We start from the raw sequence: 22,037 nt of genomic DNA, 5'->3' as shown, positions 1-22,037 counted from the left end.
TTTTTAATTTTTTGGAGTTCTATATGTCGGAAGTTTTAAATCAGCCCAGAATTTCTCAACTTTTCTGGGTACTTCATTTCTTGATGCTGACAGGGCCGGCTGGCTAAGCTGAAGGTGATTTGACCGCCTGTCGGAGATCTGTTGCCCTGCTGATGAATCCATACAATATTCTAAAAACTAAGCACCTTTGTTTAAACAAGAATTGGAAGACAAGTTTGTACAACTGTATCTGGTATTTTTCCTTGGTTCATAATAGCAATAACATAGCGTAAGTACAAAAGGAGCAAAAATTACCACTTAAGCTTAGCTAAATGAAAAGAAAATATCAGATCTTCCTACTGTACCCAATATAAAACAGCAAAATTTTTCCCAAGCTCAGTGTTCTTATTTTTATATATTTTTTTTTGCCAATTTTAGGCTCAAAATATTCTTATTTTTACATACTTTTCAAACAGAAAATTATTATTGTATAGTATATTACTGTAGATGTTAGAGGTTGTACATAGTCACACTGCAAATAAGTTACAGGTTAGATTTGTTGGTTTTCTATTTAAAAAATAATAAAAACCTCATTTGAAATTTTACCTCAGTCTCGCTTTGTTCTTATTTTGTATTTAATTTTTAAACAACTAGAGTTGCTGTATTCTTTATGTTTCTGTTGACACAGTGGGAATTATCACTGGTAAATCATTCCAAAGGTTACTACTTTTTATTTATATTAAAAATGAACTTCAAATAATATCTAGTAAGTTATGTTATCCTTATATTACTCTTAAGAAAATTGAAACTGCTAGTTGCCACTCGAACATTTTATGCTGTGAGTAAACAAATTCCACCACAAATCCAAGAGGACATGAAACCATCTACAGTATTCTGAAATGCTTTGAAATGTGATAGTTTAATCAGTGGATTGAACTCTACCGTGAATGTGTACAATACATCACTACAATATTATCAATTCATATTCATTATCAAGCTCATGTGATCAGTCTTGTGCCTGCTACAATGTAACAGACTCTGCACGTGAGAATAGAAACCTGGGAGAAAACAATAATGCAGTACTTGCAATCATGCATGCAAGCAAAACCACACTCTATTGGACTTTGCCCTTCCTCACAAACCTGTTTGCAATTTTGTTGGAATTATCTAAGAGAATAATGAAGACTATTAGCTATACTTTATCATTTAAATATGTTTGATAGTTTATTTTACTTATTTGTGGCTCTTCACCTTTGTATCGGTGGCACTCACAGTCAGTGGTGCGGTCTTACAAAATACACAATGGGAAAAAGGAGAGAACTGAACTTAATCAAGAAAAGCAAGCTTTACACATTACCATACTGTATATGATATTATATCATAATTTATTTTTCAATACTAGGGAGCAGTCATACATAGTAGGCCTGTAATCTTATTTAAATTGAGTGTATATAATTTTATGTTTAATTTTATATCCAAGGCCAGTAAGTCTTCACTAGTTATATAACTGAAATATAAATGTTTTATAGTACTGTACATCAGTATCTTTAAATGAAAATTGCCAGGCTTAAGCCTCTGCAAATATGCAAAAAGACTAGGTACAGTATGCATAAACCCTCAATTCATGTGTTGCAAAGTGGCAAACAATACAATTTTCTGTGTAAATGCCATTACTTTCCAATAATTAAAAAAAATATATATATTTTGCCTGCCATGTCATTTTTTTTTTGTGTAAATTTTTGATGATCTTCAAATTGTAATTTGTTTTTGAGCATGAAATAAAAACATACCAGGCTTTTCAAGGTCCATGGAGGATTACAGGAATTTGAAGGCTAAAATCCATAGGCTATGTTCACACACACGGCGTAAGGCTGGCTTAAGCCTGGCGTAGCGTACGCCTTTGTGTGTGAACTAGGTAGTGGCGTTGTTAAAGCCACTCACTACGCCACGTCCTTGGCGTTATTAACGCTACCTGCAGACCCCAACTGAGCTAACGCCAGTGATGCTTGAATGATTTGACCTCGTTTCAAGAGACTGACCAATCACGATTGCAATATATTAGCTACTTTGGTCTCTTTTCTGTGCTCTCTATAAATGAAATGGTAAAGGGGTTCCTTTTCTATTGCATTTTACTTAGTTATAATGAATATGATTTATTTATTGTGTTTTGTAAGATATTTTAACCATTTAGACTGTCTATTAAATCATGCAACATCAACAATGCTAGCTGAAAAATCAAAAGTAAAATTGTTCATTTAAAATACAATAATCATATAAGTTCACTTCGAACAATTCACAGATTTAAAAGTTTTCATGATGCACTGTTAATATTACTACTGTCAACACGTACATTATTTAAAACTGAAAACTATTCCACATAGGCCTATATTACCGCTAGTTTAACGAACGCCGTTTGTGTGAACACTTTGGAATTTTAATCCGTCTTACGCCGTGTGTGTGAACATAGCCATAGAGAATGTAAAAGTGTAAAAACATTGCTGTTCCTTGCCAATCAATTTTCATGTTGTCATAGGTGTTGTTCTTGTGGAACTAAACTATTTCCTTTACATTATTACTTTCATATTGATCAACCATATGCATATTGTACCAATTATTTATCATGTGACACTAAATAAGTCTATACTGTAGCTGTGCTAGAGATCAGGATGTAAAATATATTTCACTTATAAATTTTGATTACTTCTTATGCAATCGACTAAATCTAAAACAAATTCAAAAAAAGGTAATTGGAAAACAATTTATACAATTGTAACTTTTCTTTTCAGCCGACACCAAATAATTTATTAAATTTAAAGATCACCAATAACACATTTATAAGAAAACTTCCAATGCAATAAATTAAACTGAAACAATAAAGATAAAAAAGGAAAGTGAACAGAAATTCATGTATAAATTGAAAGATTGATAAATTACAATTTTTTTTACATGAGGACCAATTAATTATTAATATCAAAAGCATAATTTTGCAATTTTCTGATTAAATAGCACATAACAAAATCTTTCTATACAATTAAGTCAAACTGAAACAATTACTTTTAAAATCATATCGAATAAGAAATTTATCTAGTAATTAATGAATTGATAATTTGCAAGTTTGATGCAAATTAAATTAAGCACCAATTAATTAAAATAAAATATCAGATTGCAATAACATATTCAAACAATCCATCTGAAATAATAATTAATCATTTTGTATTGGAAACTATGTATTTCGAATCAATCTATTTCACAACTTTTAAGTTTTAATTGCCATAATCAGAAAGAGAAAGTTAAAATGGTAGAATCTAGGAACATCAATCAAAAGGTCACAGGTACTACATTCCAATGGCATTTTAAGCTGATTTTCTCACTGGTATTAAATGCTATTGTACAGTACAATATTCACTGAATTATAAACAACAATACAGTCTGCAGCAGATCAATATTGATTATTTAGATACTGTATCAGATTAGTGGAATTATGTGGAATTATATAGAAAAGCTGCAGCTATGGAGATGGCCTAGTGTGACAATTATCAGGTATCCCCCAGCGTGCAGCTGTAAGCCAACATCAAATACCACTAAAGCTACAAAAACATATAGTGTGTTCTTTTTCACTATAATCCACGCTTCATGTACATGGAACATAGGTACGGTACATTAACTCATTCAGTGCTTGCCCTCTGTATTATGTGACTGTGCGTGTCCATTGCTATAGAGATGGCACGTGAGCTGGGACGCGTTCCTAAGGAATGAGTCAATTGTTTAGAACTTTTGCTTTGTCTAGTTTAAACTTTATATGCTTGGTTTATTTCGCCGAGGATAGTACAGTAGCTCTTAGGTATGTTTTTATTTTATTGTTATTTATACATTATATTAGCTAGGCTTACATAAATATTATATAGTATACGTGATGTGAAGGTATTAATTATAGGCCTAGGCTTATTGATAAAACAACTCTTTTCATTATCGGTGTTAATAATATAATTATAATAATACAGTAATAGTTTGATGTTAGACTAATTGTTTAAAAAGTTTTACTATTCGCATGTCTTTGTTTTGCTCTTAGTTTTAGGTTTAATTCTGCAATTAAGAATTAAAGAGACACAACAATTTTAAAAGTTTGCAAGTATTCTCATTGATCGACTATTCAACATAGGAATTCCGGTTACAGTATTGACTTTTGATATAAAGGAAGGGAAGATTAAGTTTTGAATAGAGTTCTTGGAACACAACTGTACTATAATCATACTGTACAGGTTTTTCTCTACAAAGTATAACTCTTTTTTGAAGTAATTTAAAAAGAAGGTTTTTAACCATTTGTATTCGGATGAAATGTTTTCATGGTAAATGCCAAATCTATATGATAAATTGAAAACTAAAAACCCCAGAAATGTTTTAAAAATATATACAGATCTTTTATAGGTCATATACAGTAGGCTTATTTTATAAGAGGATACTTTCGAAGTACCTTCAGACCTCCACTAATAAGTAACCTACATTTAAATTTCCATAATACGAGGCTTATAAATTGCAGATACTACGGTATAAAAATAAGAATGCGGAACTAAATCCCAGAACGCAGAACTAAATCCCTTTTCCACTGAATTATTAGCTAATCGTCATCTTTAGCATTTTAATCCACTTCTTCTCGTATCCACTGGGTAGAAATAACTCGCTGCCATTGGGATGGGGGGGGGGGGAAGAGGAGGTTGTCTGCAGCCCTAGCAGTAAACATAACTAAATCACATTAATTAATTTACACTTTTTTTGCACTTTTTTTTTCTGTAAGAACCAGTACAATTTTGCCCACACTCAATGTTTTTATTCTGTTGCAGATTTCAGATTCAAAATGTTATTTATTTTGTTCTTATACTGTATTAAAGAGGCTATTACATAGCCACACCTACCGAAAATAAGGTAAAGATATGATTTGTTGGATTTTCTATTTAAAAAAAAAAAATAAAAACATCATTTTACATTTTACCTCAGCATCAATTTGTTGTTATTTTGTTAATTTTTAAGCAATGCTCTACAGAAATTGAATATGTGGCTCAACAGTAAATGAAAACTTGTTGAGAATGTGGTACTAGTCAGGTTTTATTAATTTTTTTTTTCTGCACCCCTCTACAAAATGCATATCAGCACACCTGACCCTGAACAACCAACTCCCTTGAGTACAATTACTGTAGGTTAACAACCTTCATCAGCTGTCTTCTGAAGTTGGTAAAGTTCAACCAACTATACTGTGTAGGTCTGTAATGCAAGCAAGCCTTAGGTTACTCAACCTTGGCAGTGAATGTTACTTTCCACCTACTACTGATATTTATTTATTCATTTCAACATTTGGCATAATATATATATTTTAAACTTCCCACAAATATACTAAAGTGATGTCAGTAAACCAATAGGTGGCAAACACCTCCACAATGGCTCCATACTTTTAATTAAAATATATAAATAGAAATATATATTACAAATGCACATAAACTACAAATACCAAACAATACAATTTGAAAAAACATTGAGAAAAATGGGAAAATAAAAAAATGATGACAAAAAAGGAATAAGAAAATCACAAAAATAATAAAAATAATATAATAATAAAATATTTAGAAAATTAGAATCCAATTCGGTTTTGTACACAAACAGATGTTTTCTCAAATTTCCTTTGAAAAGAAACCAGTAAAATAATTGAACTGAAATCCTTGATAATTCAACCAATAAGACCTAGTTTTGATTAAAAAAAAACAAAACACCACACATCTTAGAAATGACCAAAAAAAATTTAATTATAAACATAAAATTGAGAGCATGAGAGTGCCAAAAGGGAAATGATGAGCCAGCAATCTATCTGTGAACTTCTGAGCCCGAGAAATGGAGAAGCTTAAAAAGGGTTATGCGAGCAATTAATACAAATTTAACAGGGAGGCCGTCACCTCCATCCAGCTCAAACTCCATAATTTATCAAACATTTGATATTAAGCCACTTGATGTTATGTTCAACACACAGTGAACACATGATAGAGGCTGTTGACACAAGGATGTGGCTATAAACATGGAGGTATACAACTCCATGCTCTAAATAACAACCTTGTGGTCAGCTTGACACTATGTTTGTCTCTCTACACTTAAGAGTGTACAGTAAGTGGGACCACCAGTGCCAGACTCAATCAGGTACCAGTCTTTCAGTAGTCTCACACTACCAATGCTAAAACAACTGGCGGCTGTAGCCTTTTCTAGGCATTTATATCACCATGTCAGACTGAACCCAGCACCACAACCTTTCCCAGCCATTTATATCACTATGCCAGACTGAACCAGGCACCAGAGCCATCCAGGCATTTACATACGGTGATGCCAGACTGAGCCAGGTGCCAACGCCTTCCTGGCCATTTATATCACTGTGCCAGACTAAACCAGACACCAGATCCTTCCCGGCCTTGTATCACTGTGCCAGACTGAAACAGGCACCAGAGCCATCCAGGCCATTTATATCACTATGCCAGACTGAATCAGGCGCCAGAGCCTTCCTGGCCATTTATATCACTATGCCAGACTGAATCAGGCACCAGAGCCTTCCTGGCCATTTATATCACTGTGCCAGACTGAAACAGGCACCAGAGCCATCCAGGCCATTTATATCACTATGCCAGACTGAATCAGGTGCCAGAGCCTTCCAGGCCATTTATATCACTATGCCAGACTGAATCAGGCACCAGAGCCTTCCTGGCCATTTATATCACTATGCCAGACTGAATCAGGCACCAGAGCCATCCAGGCCATTTATATCACTATGCCAGACTGAATCAGGCGCCAGAGCCTTCCAGGCCATTTATATCACTATGCCAGACTGAATCAGGCACCAGAGCCTTCCTGGCCATTTATATCACTATGCCAGACTGAATCAGGCACCAGAGCCTTCCAGGCCATTTATATCACTATGCCAGACTGAATCAGGCGCCAGAGCCTTCCTGGCCATTTATATCACTGTGCCAGACTGAAACAGACACCAGAGCCATCCAGGCCATTTATATCACTATGCCAGACTGAATCAGGCTCCAGAGCCTTCCTGGTCATTTATATCAATGCCAAAATGAACTAGGCGTCACAGTATTTCCCGGCCATTTATACCAGAGTGTACCAGGCACCGCAGCCTTCCTGGCCATTTATATCACTATGCCAGACTGAATCAGGCGCCAGAGCCTTCCTGGTCATTTATATCAATGCCAAAATGAACTAGGCGCCACAGTATTTCCCGGCCATTTATACCAGAGTGTACCAGGCACCGCAGCCTTCCTGGCCATTTATATCACTATGCCGGACTGAACCAGGCACTAGAGCCATCCAGGCTGATTAATTCACCAGTATCAGACTATAAGGCCAGAGACCATCAGCCTATTTTTGATTTATTGACATTACAACAGTAAATGGAATTTGCAATATTTATTTTAAGTACTTGAAAGCCAATTAGATTTTACTATAAAGTGATTTTATCAAGTCGATTGACATAAAAATTACACATTTTCAAGCATGAACTATTGCATGTATAATCTATATGGCATGATTTACAACGCTTTTAATAACAATATAATAGTTCAATGAATATTATTGTCAACCTTTGCACAGGATTGCCACCTGAAGTCAATGTAAGTAGATTAATGATAATAACTATATCACTGTACAAATACATCTGTAATGTATTATATTGGTATACAGTATAAGGTCTACTGGGATGTTTTACGACTATGCTTTCAAAACTATTTGTCGCAATCCCAAAATTGGTTCTTTAAACTTTAGCATTGGGTCGCGAGTAGGTTTGACAAAAGTCAAAGAAACCCAAATCTATTCTTATTGTATGTGCTCATTTTTAGTTGATAAGTCTAACAGATCTGACAAATTGAAAACAATATTCTAGGTTAACCCTCATAGAACAGTATTTTATATATTATATGGACACAATAAATATCTTGGAATTTTGTATGGCCACTATTATTTTTCTGTTGCCATTTGCCACATCATAACTGTGTATCTAAACTTTCCTTTACACTGCCAAGGCAGAATAAACCTGTGTTAATTCCGGCATTTTCCCGGGTGCATTTACCATTTACATCGAATGAAAAAGTCCGGGTTGCTCCCGAGTTCCCATCTTACACCGGCAAGGAACTCAGGTTCAAATACCGCCCTCAATTTTTGTTGCGATGGTGATCATCACTTTGCTCGAGTTCCTCATTGTGACGAAGCTGCAATTATTGTCAATATTGGAAGGAATTTATATGCAGATTGTTTTAAAATTATGCAAATTAAGTCAGCAGTTTTGATATCAAGTCTATACTGGAGTGCAGGGGGTAGAATTTGAAAAGTGTCAAGGCCTAGCCTGTTGCCAGCAAAGTTTAGGCCTACCTGACCACAGCTGCGGTAGGTGCCAAGTAAGGCCTGACTCAGAAATCAAATTTGGTGCCGTTTACACTGATTCTGGAATGCACTCGAGTTGTCCAACGCTGAATGCGTCATGCACATCGATCCCGGGATGTTTTGGAATCTCTGCCACGAGTACCTAGCAGTGGCAGATCTACGATATATTGGGGGTGGGCTAACCTCTCCAACAGCGGGGACTTGCTGTAAGCTCATAGGCATGAGCTGGGAGAAGGGTTTATGAGGGGGTTAACACCTCCTAAATGAATTTTTTTTTTTTAAGGATAGGAACCTCTAGATGGCCGGAAATGGCACTCTATGCGAGACATGTTTTGGCTTGGTATGGGCCTATTTTCATATTTTTTGTATGGTCTGACTACCCGACAAGCCAGCAGCCAGTCAAGCATCCAATAAGATTTCTAGTACTGTAGTTAAACTTCACTTAAGTCAACTTTGCCTTAACTTAAATGAGTCAAGCTTATTTTACATGCCAAATCGTTTTACTTTCCATTAATTAATAATCTGCAATTCGAATTGTATCTAAGTTGAACAATTTTTCAATGCCATTTTCGATTTGACTAAGGCAAGTTCAACTGTATAGGTTTATTAACCAATAAAAAACAACAGAATGGGGCACCTGCAAAGATGAACCAAGTAGTTAGCTTTGTCCTCCTTCCCACAAAAAATAATTAGCTGCAGCACCTGAAATGCATGAATGAAATAGCACATAACCTAAAACACGTATACACCACTGAAATGATAATTATTATAATATTCTAATCTTAAAGCAAATAACTGCCACTCCTTTCACAAACACTTGTGTAATGACATGATAGTAAATTAGTCACTAGAAAATATGGGGTGAGATGGACATAGGATTTCATTGGACGAAACAAACTGACATCATCTTAACTACCTTCTCGTCAAAACGGAAGAATTACGTCTGAAGTAGAGATTAATATCAAATCCTAACAAACTCCTGGGGACAATCTGCCATTGTCAACAACATGAATGCAATGATATTATCATGATCATCAAGGCCTTTACATGATTAATTAAATCCTGGTTCTGACGTCACTGTAAACCTTCATTACGTCTTTCAATATCATGTTTTTATCGTTCAAGTATTTTAAGGCAATTTATGTACAGTATGCACATAGATCCCACAACGACTTTAATTATAATTATTGATACTATGTAGTTCTTCAAGTATAGGCCCATTCTCCTTAATCACAAAATTGGGCCAATTTTTTGGCATGCCTATTTTAAAGCCAATCGATGATTTTTTTTTTTTTTCGGAGACTTTTTGTGAAGACAGCTTAGCTCCTCATTAATGTCATACCCTGGGCTTGTACCCAAGGAAAGTCTGGTACATAAAATATCGTAAAACCTCAAATAGAAGCCCAATGGGCTTAATCTCGAGATGAAGCCCCCTATTTAGTTTGCAAAAGTGGCCTCAAAAAGAAAGCTCATGGGCTTCTTTTCAAGAGAGCATAGGCTTCTTTTTGAGATAGTACAGTACATACACTGTACATGAATTTCAAAAAACAAAATCAATTAAAAACAAGCTTGGTTCATACAGTAGTTTAGGTGATTTATTTAATACCAGTTAAATCAGGGGTCCCAAATTGTGACAGTCAATTTCCTGGAGAACTTTGACGTCCTGTTTGACGTGCGTATTAGCTACTAAATAAAACTAAAACGGATGTACAAGAATGCATGTGTACAAATTTATCGCCATGTTCAATATAAAAACCAAGAGGTTTGGGCAGGTCTAGGGCACTGTTAATACTTTATTGCTGCTTAGAATGTTCAATAAAAGATATTTCTGCCATATTTAATGCACAAGAATGGGAAAATTTGTGAAAATCTGGTAAAATCCTGGAGAAATCCGAGAAAAATTCCAAGAATTTCCGGGAGACCGGGAGATGAACCAAAAGTCTCTAGGGCAATCCAGGAGACTTGGGAGACCTGAGTTAAATGCACTCCATACAGATTGATGTTACAATGACCATATTTATTGTTTTTATAGTACAAATTGACAAAATTTACAGCGTCATTTTGAAAAGATGTCCCCCTCTTTACTTTGCGAAAGTAGCCTTGAAATGAAGCCCATCCAAAGTTCGCAAAAAAAAAAGAAAAAAAAGCCCAGGGCTTCAATTCGAGGTTTTACAGATGGGCATAAAATAGGTGAGCCGAGCTGGGCTTAAATCCAAGGAATTACTGTATAACATAATAGTTCTTAGTTTATGGCCCCACGACATGTTTCAGTAGTGTGCTCCTACCACCATGAGCTGCCATCAACATACGGTATTTAATAATGTATTTGCACTTAACATTACTCTGTCTATATAGTTGAAACTTCATGAATATCTCATGAATTCAAATTCACTGAATGATTAGAACTGGCTTTCTCAAAGCATATGTCTGTCATAAAGAATAAAAGATTGTAACCTGTTCATAAAATGCCTCGTTGTTCTTGTTCTGTTCTTTTTATTTATTTTTCTTCTTTACAATAGACCATTGGTGATGGGCGTTGCGTGACCTAACTTGGATGTTATAAACAATCGACTGGCACAGCGGTGTTTTACATGGAGATTGCTATTGCGGCAGTCCCTTGTTATTGCTGTAAAGATCATCGTAATTCCCAGTAAACTGTACCAAATTGCTTGGAAATGAAACTTGAGAATTTTGCCTTAATAGTTTGCTAATGCTGTAAAGGATACTGGCCGCAAAAATGTAAATAGTCAATAGATTTTACGACAAATGTTAGGCCTAGGCCACTGCATAACTACACTGTGGGTATGCATGAGGGTGTTCGACCTGCGAACTATGCTGTGATGTTAGGGCTAGCTAAGGTTTATGAAGGAAAATTTTGACCTGTCACATTTAAAATGGAGTGAAAGAAACATATGGAAAGCTTGAACATTTTTGAGTCTGAAAGTGCCATTTCCAGGAATCTAGAGGTATCTATGTTAAAAATTGGCTTCAACCTCAATCCCAACCACTGGTGAGTCAATATTTTTGTGGTAGGAACATTTCTAGTGGCGAGGTAAAGCTGGAGTGCAAGTTTTCTTTTTTTTAAATTCTAAAATAAAATGGAGAAGAAAAGAAAATTATATTCAAATTTAAGTCTAAGATTGCCATTTCTGACCATCTAGAGGTGCCATAACTCTAAATGGTGGGGCTGAGGTGGTATTTTCCCCCCTATCTGTGAAAGTTCCTCCTTGGCCCCTTCTATTTTGATCCACCGCTATAAAGGAAAAATGGGTGGGCTGACATAGAAAAAAATGAAGATACTGTACACAATTTATGTCGGTCCGCTGCTGGTCTCAACAGATTGGAACTGGTTCCGAGCTTAAAAAGGTTGAATACCCGGGCTGTATTGTATAATAACATATTATTTTTGATCAAATAAAAAAATATGAATATATATAATATATAAAGAATATAAAAATTTGTTGATTTTCTTGTAATATAAATTCAGAAAGTAGGCTTTCATAATTATGTGTAAATTATCCCCTGGTGTAAGTTTGAAAGATTGACAACCAACTTGAACACCATTCATTCATCACTGAATGGATACCATAAAGTTACTGGCATTATTGTCCATCAAATGGCATTCAACATTTGCAACAGCCCTCACATAGTTTTTTGCATTCTTAATAATGATATAATGTGATGCTTTATTGCGCCTGTGTGCAGACAGTAAAGACTCTTTACGAGGCCTATACTGTAGGAATTGGAGTTGTTTTTAGTCATGAGAAAAGTCCTGCTGTGACAGGGCATGAATCTAGACCCTGGGATAAGTTTAGAAGGCAAGCATCTTAACCACCAAGCTATTCAATTCCATTACAAAAAATGAACAGAATGAATATCAAAGAGGTACTGCCATTATACATTTCAGGTGGCATTTAAAATGTAGACATTCAAGAAATGCTTCAGTCCTAATAAATAATGTGATAATCGATGTATCATATTGTTTTAGTTTGCCATTCATCACACCTTTCATTACCTAGTTCTTAAGTGCCAAAAGTTCTACAGTTTGCTAAAAATTAGATTGTATTATGTTCCTGAATAGAAATAATCCAGGCGTTTGGAATAGTTTACTGGCATTGTAACCAAAATTATTCAACTTCGCTGATGTTGCTTACAATAGAAACACTCAAAAAAACTTCATTTATTTTTCTGTACTTAAAGCATCACTTGCTCTGTTAACTTTTTTGTGTATACTTCATGTGACTCCAGTCACCAATTGTATCTATTATTATGCACTATTATTATGCACTAGTGAGCATGAATTAACAACAGATGCAAGATAATCAATAACCGTAATCATAATAAATATGATGGTGTCATGGAAACAAAGAATAGCAGCATTAAGCATGCTTCAAGTTCATTCATACCACTTCCAATGAAGTTCTCCTGGATAAGAAAACAGAAACAAGAAAATCTGGGGTTTGCAACATAAAAAGTGATTTTTTGATTTAACATTGAAGGCCACACCCAAAATTTGATGTTTCCGAAAACCTTCATGCACCTGCTTTTATACTGCTTTACGCTCAGTTTTAACATTACTTTTTTGCACACGATCGGTGTCAGGCTGTACAAAACAACAGATTTTCTAGCCAAAGATGTTTGGCAAGCCGCACACGTAGGGACTTTAATTTATTTTTGCGGGCTGGCTGCTACAAAATCACCATTGGGCCACATGTATCCTGTGGGCCACACTTTCCCAACTGTGTTCCAAAAGTATCTCTGCAGTTGTAAATTTATTAAATCGTTCCTTTTTTATATATAAATTTACAATAACACAAGTCTACAAAATATTGGACGAGGACGTGTCACACTACAAAAGTAACACTTGTGAGAATTCATTATTCAAATTACGTTAGCACAGTACTGTACACTTGCGTAGACAGCTTCATGACTCGGGACTTACAGAGTTATGGAATCTGTTTTGGTCAAATGAAGATGTTGGTTTATTTCTTATGTTAGGTGGTGACTGTACTTACATCATACCCTATGTTTTTTCCGGAAATTTAGTAATTATAGCACATAACACACAATATTTGATGAATTCTGTAAATCGTATTTAAAAAGGGCATGGTCAAAGACTTTTTATTATTGCTTTATTACTATTTTTATTATTATTACCAAACTAGGCCTACTACTTTGTTTTAAGTTTTATCCCTTGTACACTTTTTTAAGTAAGTTACAGTTTACTGTAGTACTATATAATGTTTTATTCATTGCATCTGCAGTTCATCATGATTTATGTGGTTTATTTATGTAGATAAACTATTTACATGTAGATGCAGTTCATTTAATTAAATATTTCCTGTTGTTAATTTGCCTTTTCATTTTCATTTAGTAAAGTGAATGAGGTATATTATATACCTCATTGGTTAAATTAATGACATGTCTAAATTATAGTTTAAGATAGCAGTATTAAATGTTATGCTTTAGAATATTCTGTTATATATGGCAATACTTGCAGCGTTTGGCCGACTGGGCTTCACGGAATGATGATCATTTAAATGATTCTTCTGGGCGGATCCATATGGAATAATGGTCGTCCACATCTGAACCCCCTACCACCCTATGTTAGAATACCTTTTAGTTAACAAAAAATTGTACAGATGTTTAGGTAAATAGTCAAAAGCCTTTTTTCTTCTTTATGGGTGGAGGTCATTTATGAATAATATTATTGTTGGCTTTAAGTCTCTCAAAATATGGGAGGATGACAAGACAGAAGACAGTTTCCCCAAGTTATTTAAACTTTATGTTATTTATTTACCCCTTCCTGCAAATATATAACATGGTACTTTGGGGTTCTTTTCTGAAAATTAGGGAAGGACATGCATATGCAAATGCATGACTATAAAATGGTAGATCTGGAGGGGGCAGGGTGCTCACGGCACTGCAGTCAGCCAAAATTTTTTAACCAAGCATAAATGACACCATATTTAAAAACCAGTGCTTCGTAAAACCGGTTGTCGCATCGATTGTGGCTTGGATTCCCAACCTTGAGGTCAGGGGTTCGAAACTCTCGCTGTGCAAGTTGCTTGTGTCCTTGGGCAAGGCACTTTATCTATGTTTGTCTCTATTGATCCAGGAGTATAAATGGGTACCTGGTAGGATGTTATGACATTGAATGTTTGAGTTTCGTGCGCTAAAGTAGTAGCGAACGACTAGGGATACTCCCCAGGGGGCAGAGAAGGTTGCACTTTGTGCTGGTTTGCCATTGTATGTTATCCAGTGACCAGGGATAATAACGCTTGCGCCTTTGATCATTCAATTTGGAATTGGCGCCTTATAAATGTTCGGATATTATTATTATTATTATTATCAAGGGGATATTAAGAGAGCCTCCCCAATCCTTAACCTTGGATGGTCCAACTCCTTATCATGCGTTTCTTGTCCCCGCCCAGCCATAAAAATTAATTCGACCATGGAGGTATTATTGAGAAGGAGATCACTCAGCAACATATCACCTTGGACGCGACAAACCAGGCATATTATTTTATTATTCACTTTTTTTCCCGTTTGAAACAACTTGGCAATGACATGTGTTTATCCGCTTCAACAGAGTGATAAACCTATTTTAAGTCATTTATTATCTTTACACAGTAATTAACAATGTTCACTGGATTTTTTTCGCACTATAGGTATGTTATTGAGTATTCCAGGAACAGATTCCGCAAAATATTTCTGTTACAATTACTTCTGTGTTCATTATTATTTTGTCTAAGGATCAATTGGTTCGACTATAAAGCTAAAGCAGCGTAAAACAGAAAATTACTCTGATTATGGACTGGATTTTTAACCCTTGTTAACCCTAAAATGACTTACTGTAGTTTATTATAATCCTCAATCATTCCTTAATTAATATCTGTTAAAATTAGAATTATAGAGTTTTATCCAATTTATGGAAATTCAAGTTGAAATATACCATACTTTTAAAGCTGATGTAAATGTTTCATTAAATTTGAAACCCTTTTTTGTTAAAAATATTAATATGTTTAGTATTTCTTGAAAGATAAATGCATTAGCTTCAAAGTGGAAATGATTGCGCAACCATAGTGATTGAATGTAAGTACTGTAGTGCACATTCAATTTGTTGGTAAACTATGTCTGCTGAGCATTTGGTGGCGGGGAACACATCAGACTTCAAAGGCATCACGTAAACCTTCTTCACGCCCTGCGGCAGCATTGTTCTTGGCTCATTTGCATAGCGCTGTGTGCGCATAGCTTTTTCGTGTGATCTCCTTCCCAATAATACCAAAGACACTAGAAATACAAGATAGAGCACTCGCACAGCAGAAATGAAGCGGAAATTGGTCCAGACGTACACGGCGCCCTTTTCCTTTAATAATGCAAGTTTTCTATACTTGGTCCAGACGTACAGACAGGGCACTCTTCTGTTGCTAAGTATCCAGACACACACGGCGCCCTTCTTTTTCCACTAATGGAGGAAAACGTTATCACTAATCAGAGTTTGGTCATACGATTCTGTGTTTTTGTGTAAGGATAATGGCAACTATTTCTACCTCTGCACAAGGAGGTTATTTTTCCAAAGTTATGTAACAGTGGCGGAAGTTTTTTAAATCCAGTCGTACGCAGCGCTCCATTGTTTGTATTCCCACATGCATTTCCGTGGAACAGTTCTTTTCTGTGGAGAACTCTCTTGTGTTTCTAGTATCTTTGATACCTCCATGATTCGACTCTGAAAATCGAAATATTATTAGGATTGCAACAGAAAATGAAAATAAAAAATGAAACCTACCAAGCATGCTAACATATTTCACCTCCGAAACCTTCAAAAATCTCGACTCGATGACTCTAAACCAACCGTTCGGGTAAACAGGAGGAACGTCTCCCGCTTTACGTCTCCTCTTAATATCATTAGCAACATCCTTTTTACTGACACTGTTCCCATCAATGATGTAACCAACATCACCTTGTTTACGGACAAAATACAACGGTGAAAACAAAATCTGGTACAGTTTGTACAGCACGTACGTTAACAGGGAATAAAAAAATACTGAAATAGGCGTTTGCCATTTTACAAACTCTAGTATATGTTGTTCTATAAGATGTCCTAAATCGGCCAGGTTTGAGCCCAACGGTAAGCCGAATATCTTAAGCCGCTCGCTCAGAGCCGGTGACGCCGTAACAGCAGCTAATGTTGCACTAACAATAATCAAAATAAGCGACACAAACCAGTTTTTCCACATCTTGCTTGTTACCTATCTGTGAGTGTTTAGCCCCTGAAAAGTTTACAGCTACAAATTGAGTATACTATTGAAGAAAACACTAAATCAACACGGTTGGGGCATATCAAAACAAGATCAAAACCGTACCTTGTTGCTAACCAAAGCGCGAATCAAACAGTGTCCTTTCCTTCCCCGAGTTCATTGATAAACCTGGATAAACTGAGTAATAAAGATCAGACTCGTCCACTATAATTATTAGGGTACATCTACTAACAGACCCAGTACTGTATAATTTACATCTCAATTTACAGATAGGTATTGACTAATAATTAAATTTAAAGACCTTAATGCTCATAAGGCATGGGGCCGGGTGGTATCTCCCCTAGGTACTTACATTGACAGCAAAAGAAATAGGTAAGGCATTAATGAGTATTTTCCGACACTCATACGACACTGGAATTGTTCTTGATGATTGGTTATTATCTAATATATCTCCCATTTTCAAGATAGGGGATAATGCTATACCAGCTAATTACAGACCAATCAGCTTAACACTAACATCGGTTTGCAGTAAAACTTTGAACTCATCGCTAAGTCTAGCGTTATGAAACACTTACACAAATATAATATTATTCATAGAAACCAGCATGGTTTTCGGAAAGGACATTTCTGTGAATCTTAACTTATAAACACAATATTATTGCTTGAAGTTTAGATAATAAAAAACAAATAGACCTAACATAGCAGACTTTGAAAAGGCGTTTGACAAATTCCAGAAGCTTCTTCCAGAAAATGCGTACATACGGAATAGTTGGGAAGACCCTCAAATGAATTGAATCTTTCCTTACTAAACGTAAACAAAGGGTTAACTGAGGGTAAATATTCGGATTGGGCTGAGGTCACTTCTGGTGTTCCGCATGACAGTCACTGGCGGCATGGGCTCAAGTTAGCCAACAATCTGCCAGCCAACAACAAGCCAGCCCACAATTCTATCCAACAATCAAGATAAGATACGATCGCGTTGGACTGCAGTTTCACTATTTACTTCTCCGTGGGTGCGGCGGCGAAATTAGCACCAATCTGACCACTGCTTGGGTATTTACCCAAGATCTTGGGTATTTTGACTTGGTCTTGGGTTCTTGGGTATTCCGTTCAAATCCTTGGGTATTTTATTTTACCTTTACTAAGAAAATTAAATATTTTTGTCATAGAGGAAGAATTAAGAAGTAACAGAGTATATTTCAGTCCATTCAAGTAAGCAAAACTCAACGAAGTGCACATAACATTGTTAATTGACTGTTAATTGCTATAAACATGGGTTCAGAATTGTTTATTTGTGATTTGCGTTGCCATTAATCTTACCCAATTAATGCATTACATAATAAAACTTGATCTCTGATCTACACTGATAACACTGGCCGACTGATGGCGTATTTTTCTATCCGTATTATTACCTCATGAATATTAATTTTAATAATTAACACAATTACAATATCTTGGGTGATTTCAACCAAGTCATTGGGTATATCCAGCATGACCACTGCTTGGGTATTTACCCAAGATCTTGGGTATTTTGACTTGGTCTTGGGTTCTTGGGTATTCCGTTCAAATCCTTGGGTATTTTATTTTTACTAAGAAAACTAAATATTTTTGTCATAGAGGAAGAATTAAGAAGTAAAGTATATTTCAGTCCATTCAAGTAAGCAAAATTCAACGAAGTGTACATAGCATTGTTAATTGACTGTTAATTGCTATAAACATGGGTTCAGAATTGTTTATTTGTGATTTGCGTTGCCATTGATCTTACCTAATTTTATGCATTACATAATAAAACTTGATCACTGATCTACTGATAACACTGGCCGACTGAGGGCGTGTTTTTCTATCCGTATTATTAACTCATGAATATTCATTTTATTAATTAACACAATTAAACAATTACAATTACAAATGGTTTATAAATTATACTAAAAATTGAAACTATACATGCGAAAAACACGGGTTTTTTTTCAAATTTTAATGCATTTTCAGGGAGCTTGGGTAATTTTGGGCAATTTTTGCTGAATCTTGGGTAATTTCGACCTAGTCATTGGGTATATCAAAAATTGTGAGTGGTCACGCTGGCACCAATTCTTCAATCTGATATTGACCGCTGCTGAGGGAATAAAAGGTGTGGGGGATGGGTGGATGGGTAACATTAATAGTATGAAAATTAGTGGATGGTGAGGAAGGGGAGGGGTCGGGACAATCGACGGGGAGTTGGGAACAATATTGTTCGAAAAAGACAGATAGTTCCTAAAAATCACTTAGGCCTACCGGGTGTTATCCCCTAATTATCGAGGTTAGGCCTAGGGTATAGGGACCGGAGCTCACGTTTTCTCCACCTTTTTTAGTTTTCATTCATTTTAACAGGCCTACTGGTATGCGCAATGGGTGTAAATGTAGATAATTGTTGCTTGAAAACGGCAGATTGTTTCTGAAAATCCCTTGGTGGGGATCGAGATGAGACCGGAGGTCCCGTTTAATGCCCCACCTTTTTATAATTTCCACTCATTTTCATATTGTATGCGGGATCGGTGTAGATGTTGGTAACAATTTCACGAAAATAGCAGATTGTTCCTGAACATCCCTTGGTGAAATTATGCTGCGATACCCCCTCATTCACCCCATTGAAGTTTGATGGGACCGGAAGTCTCGTTTAATAGCCCACCTTTTTATAATTTTCACTCATTTTCATATATACTGTGCGGGATAGGTATACATGTTGGTAACATTTGCTCGAAAACGGCAGATTGTTCCTGGAAATCCCTTGCTTGGATTATGGTGTAATACCCCCTCATTCAACCCATCGAATTTAGAGTGGCCCTTTTAATATCCCCACCATTTTTATTTTCACTCATTTTGGTACTGGTATGCGGGAGGGGTGTAAAATGTAGGTAACAATTTCTCGAAAATGACAGATTGTTCCTGGAAATCCCTTGGTGGGGTTATGATGTGATACCCCCTCATTCACCGCATCGAAGTTAGAGTGGGACCGAAAGTCCCCTTTAAAAGCCTCACCTTTTTATAACTTCGACTCATTTTCAAACTGGTGCGGGAGTGGTGTAAATGTAGGTAACGATTACTCGAAAACGGCAGATTGTTCCTGAAAATCATTTGGTAGGATTATGGAGTGATAACCCCTCATTCACCCTATCGAGGTTAGAGTGGGACCGGAGGTCCTGTTTAATAACCCCAGTACCTCTTTTAATAAAGTTACCTTATGTCATACTGCCATGCAGGAGGGGGATAGATTATTCGAAAACGGCATATTGTTCCTGGAAATCCCTTGGTGAGATTATGGTGTGATACCCTCTCATTCACCCCATCGAGGTTAGATTGGGACCAGAAGTCCTGTTTACTAGCCCCACCTTTTTATCATTTTCATACTGGTAACCGGGAGGAGTGTAAATGTAGGGAACAATTAAATAAAAACGGCAGATTTTTCATGGAGATCCTGAGTGAACATTATAAAAAGTTATATTAAACCGAACCTCCGGTCCGACTCTAATTGTGTTGGGGTGATTGAGGGGGTATCGGGGTATCACACCATAATCCTACAAAGGGATTTTCAGGAACAATCTGCCGTTTTCAAGAAATCGTTACCTACAATACACCCCCAACCGTATAAAAATGAGTGAAAATTATAAAAAGGCGTGGCTATTAAAACGGACCTCCGGTCTCACCACTCTAACTTCGATGGGGTGGTTGAGGGTGTATTACACCATAACCCCATCAAGGGATTTCCAGGAACAATCTGCCGTTTTCGAGTAATTGTTCTCCAAATTTACACCCCTCCCCCTAAAAATTAGTCCCACATGAAATTTAGTGGAAATTTTTAAACATTGGGTTATTAAACGGGACCCCGGTCCCACTTTTCGATGGGGTGAATGAGGGGATCACACCATAATCATATTAAGGGATTTTCAGAACAGTCTGCCTTTTTCGAGAAATCTTTACCTACATTTACACCCCAACAGTATGAAAATGAGTGAAAGTTATATAAAGGCGGGGCTATTAAACCGGACCGCCAGTCCCACTCTAACTGTGTTGGGGTGATTGAGGGGTATCACACCATAATCCTACCAAGGGATTACCAGGAACAATCTTCCGTTTCGAGCAATCGTTACCTACATTTACCACCAGTATAAAAATGATTGAAAATTATAAAAATGTGGGGCGATTATTAAACGGGACCTCCGGTCCCACTCTAACCTCGATGGGGTGAATGCGAGGGGGACATGCTTATTCTTAATCCAAGGGACTTTTAGGAACAATCTGTCGTTTTCGAACGATATTGTTTCCAAATTCCTCTCCTTATTGTTTCCCATCTCCTCTCATATTGTCCCTACCCCCTCCCCTCCCCGCCATCCGCACTTTTTATTGCCTCAGCCGTGGCCCGGGTTGAAGAATAAGTGCTGTTTTTAAAAACATCGCTAATTTCGCGGCCGCACATATAGTGAAGTAAATAGTGAAATCTGCAGTCCAACGCGATCGTATCTTATCTTGATTGTTGGCTGGAATTGTGGGCTGGCTTGTTGTTGGCTGGCAGATTGTTGACTAGCCTGATGTAGTTCCCCCAGCCCTTTGTGATCTGCATTAATGATCTACCAATATTATTACTATTATTATTACTTCACATATCCGACTCTTTGCAGAATACTGTATCCAAATCTCATGGTCATATGGGTCTCATGATGCTGGTGATTTGCAAAAAGACCTTGATAGCGTTTACTGCATGCGGTGCGGGTAGGACAAACCAGATGAAAGTTAACTCAAATAAAGTTTGTGTCATGATAATCATCCATGCACAAATATACACAAACATAATTACTTAATTGATAATACTGTGCCTAATGAAACTAAGGATCACACCACCTAGGAATTAACATAAATTGAAAGCTAAAATGGAATATAGGCCCTACATATCAAACATATTATCACTAAAGCGAATAAAATGTTGGGTTTTGTGCGTCGCAATTTGTATTCGTGCTCCCGACACATTAAAGACCTTGCTTATAAATCATTAGTTAGACCATGGAGGTATTATTGAGAAGGAGATCACTCGGCAAAGCTACGCGCACGCAGCGCTATGCAAATGAACCAAGATCAAAGTTGCCGCAGCGCGTAAAGAACGTTTGCGCGATGCCTTTGAAGTCCCATGTGTTCCCCGCCATCAAATTTTCAACAGGCATAGTTGACCAAAAAATTGAACATGACGAATTGGAGAGCACCTTCTTTTCTCAATATCAAACATATTAATATTTTCCACCAAGAAAAGTTTCGAATTTAATGGAACATTTACATGACCTATAATCTGTCTCTTATACACATCTAGATGTGTATAAGAGACAGATGCTAACTAACGTGAGTGTGACGTCACCA

At 36.4% G+C, this 22,037-nt stretch overlaps 1 protein-coding gene across 2 annotated transcripts in view; it reads right to left on the bottom strand.

The window, feature by feature from the left end:
* LOC117100009 (cholesterol 7-desaturase-like) overlaps positions 1-16,820 on the bottom strand; it is a 32,625-nt gene extending 15,805 nt beyond the window's left edge. Inside the window, exons 1-2 of one of the 2 annotated variants that reach the window (XM_033239547.1) lie at positions 16,761-16,807; positions 16,184-16,357 (exon numbers count right to left, since the gene is read on the bottom strand). In XM_033239547.1, the coding sequence (XP_033095438.1) occupies positions 16,184-16,190 (7 nt within the window). In that variant the 5' untranslated portion in view covers positions 16,191-16,357; positions 16,761-16,807. Of the gene's footprint in view, positions 1-16,183 lie in introns of both variants that reach the window. The other variant, XM_033239546.1, reaches the window with a different exon arrangement.
* Between the last annotated feature and the right edge of the window lie 5,217 nt (positions 16,821-22,037).

The sequence above is a fragment of the Anneissia japonica genome, unplaced genomic scaffold (assembly GCF_011630105.1).
Source record: "Anneissia japonica isolate Jap-2015-1 unplaced genomic scaffold, ASM1163010v1 scaffold256_len832006_cov191, whole genome shotgun sequence".
Classification (NCBI taxonomy): Eukaryota; Metazoa; Echinodermata; class Crinoidea; order Comatulida; family Comatulidae; genus Anneissia; species Anneissia japonica.
Note: the sequence above shows the minus strand (reverse complement) of the source record. Positions and strands in the feature narration are given on the sequence as shown.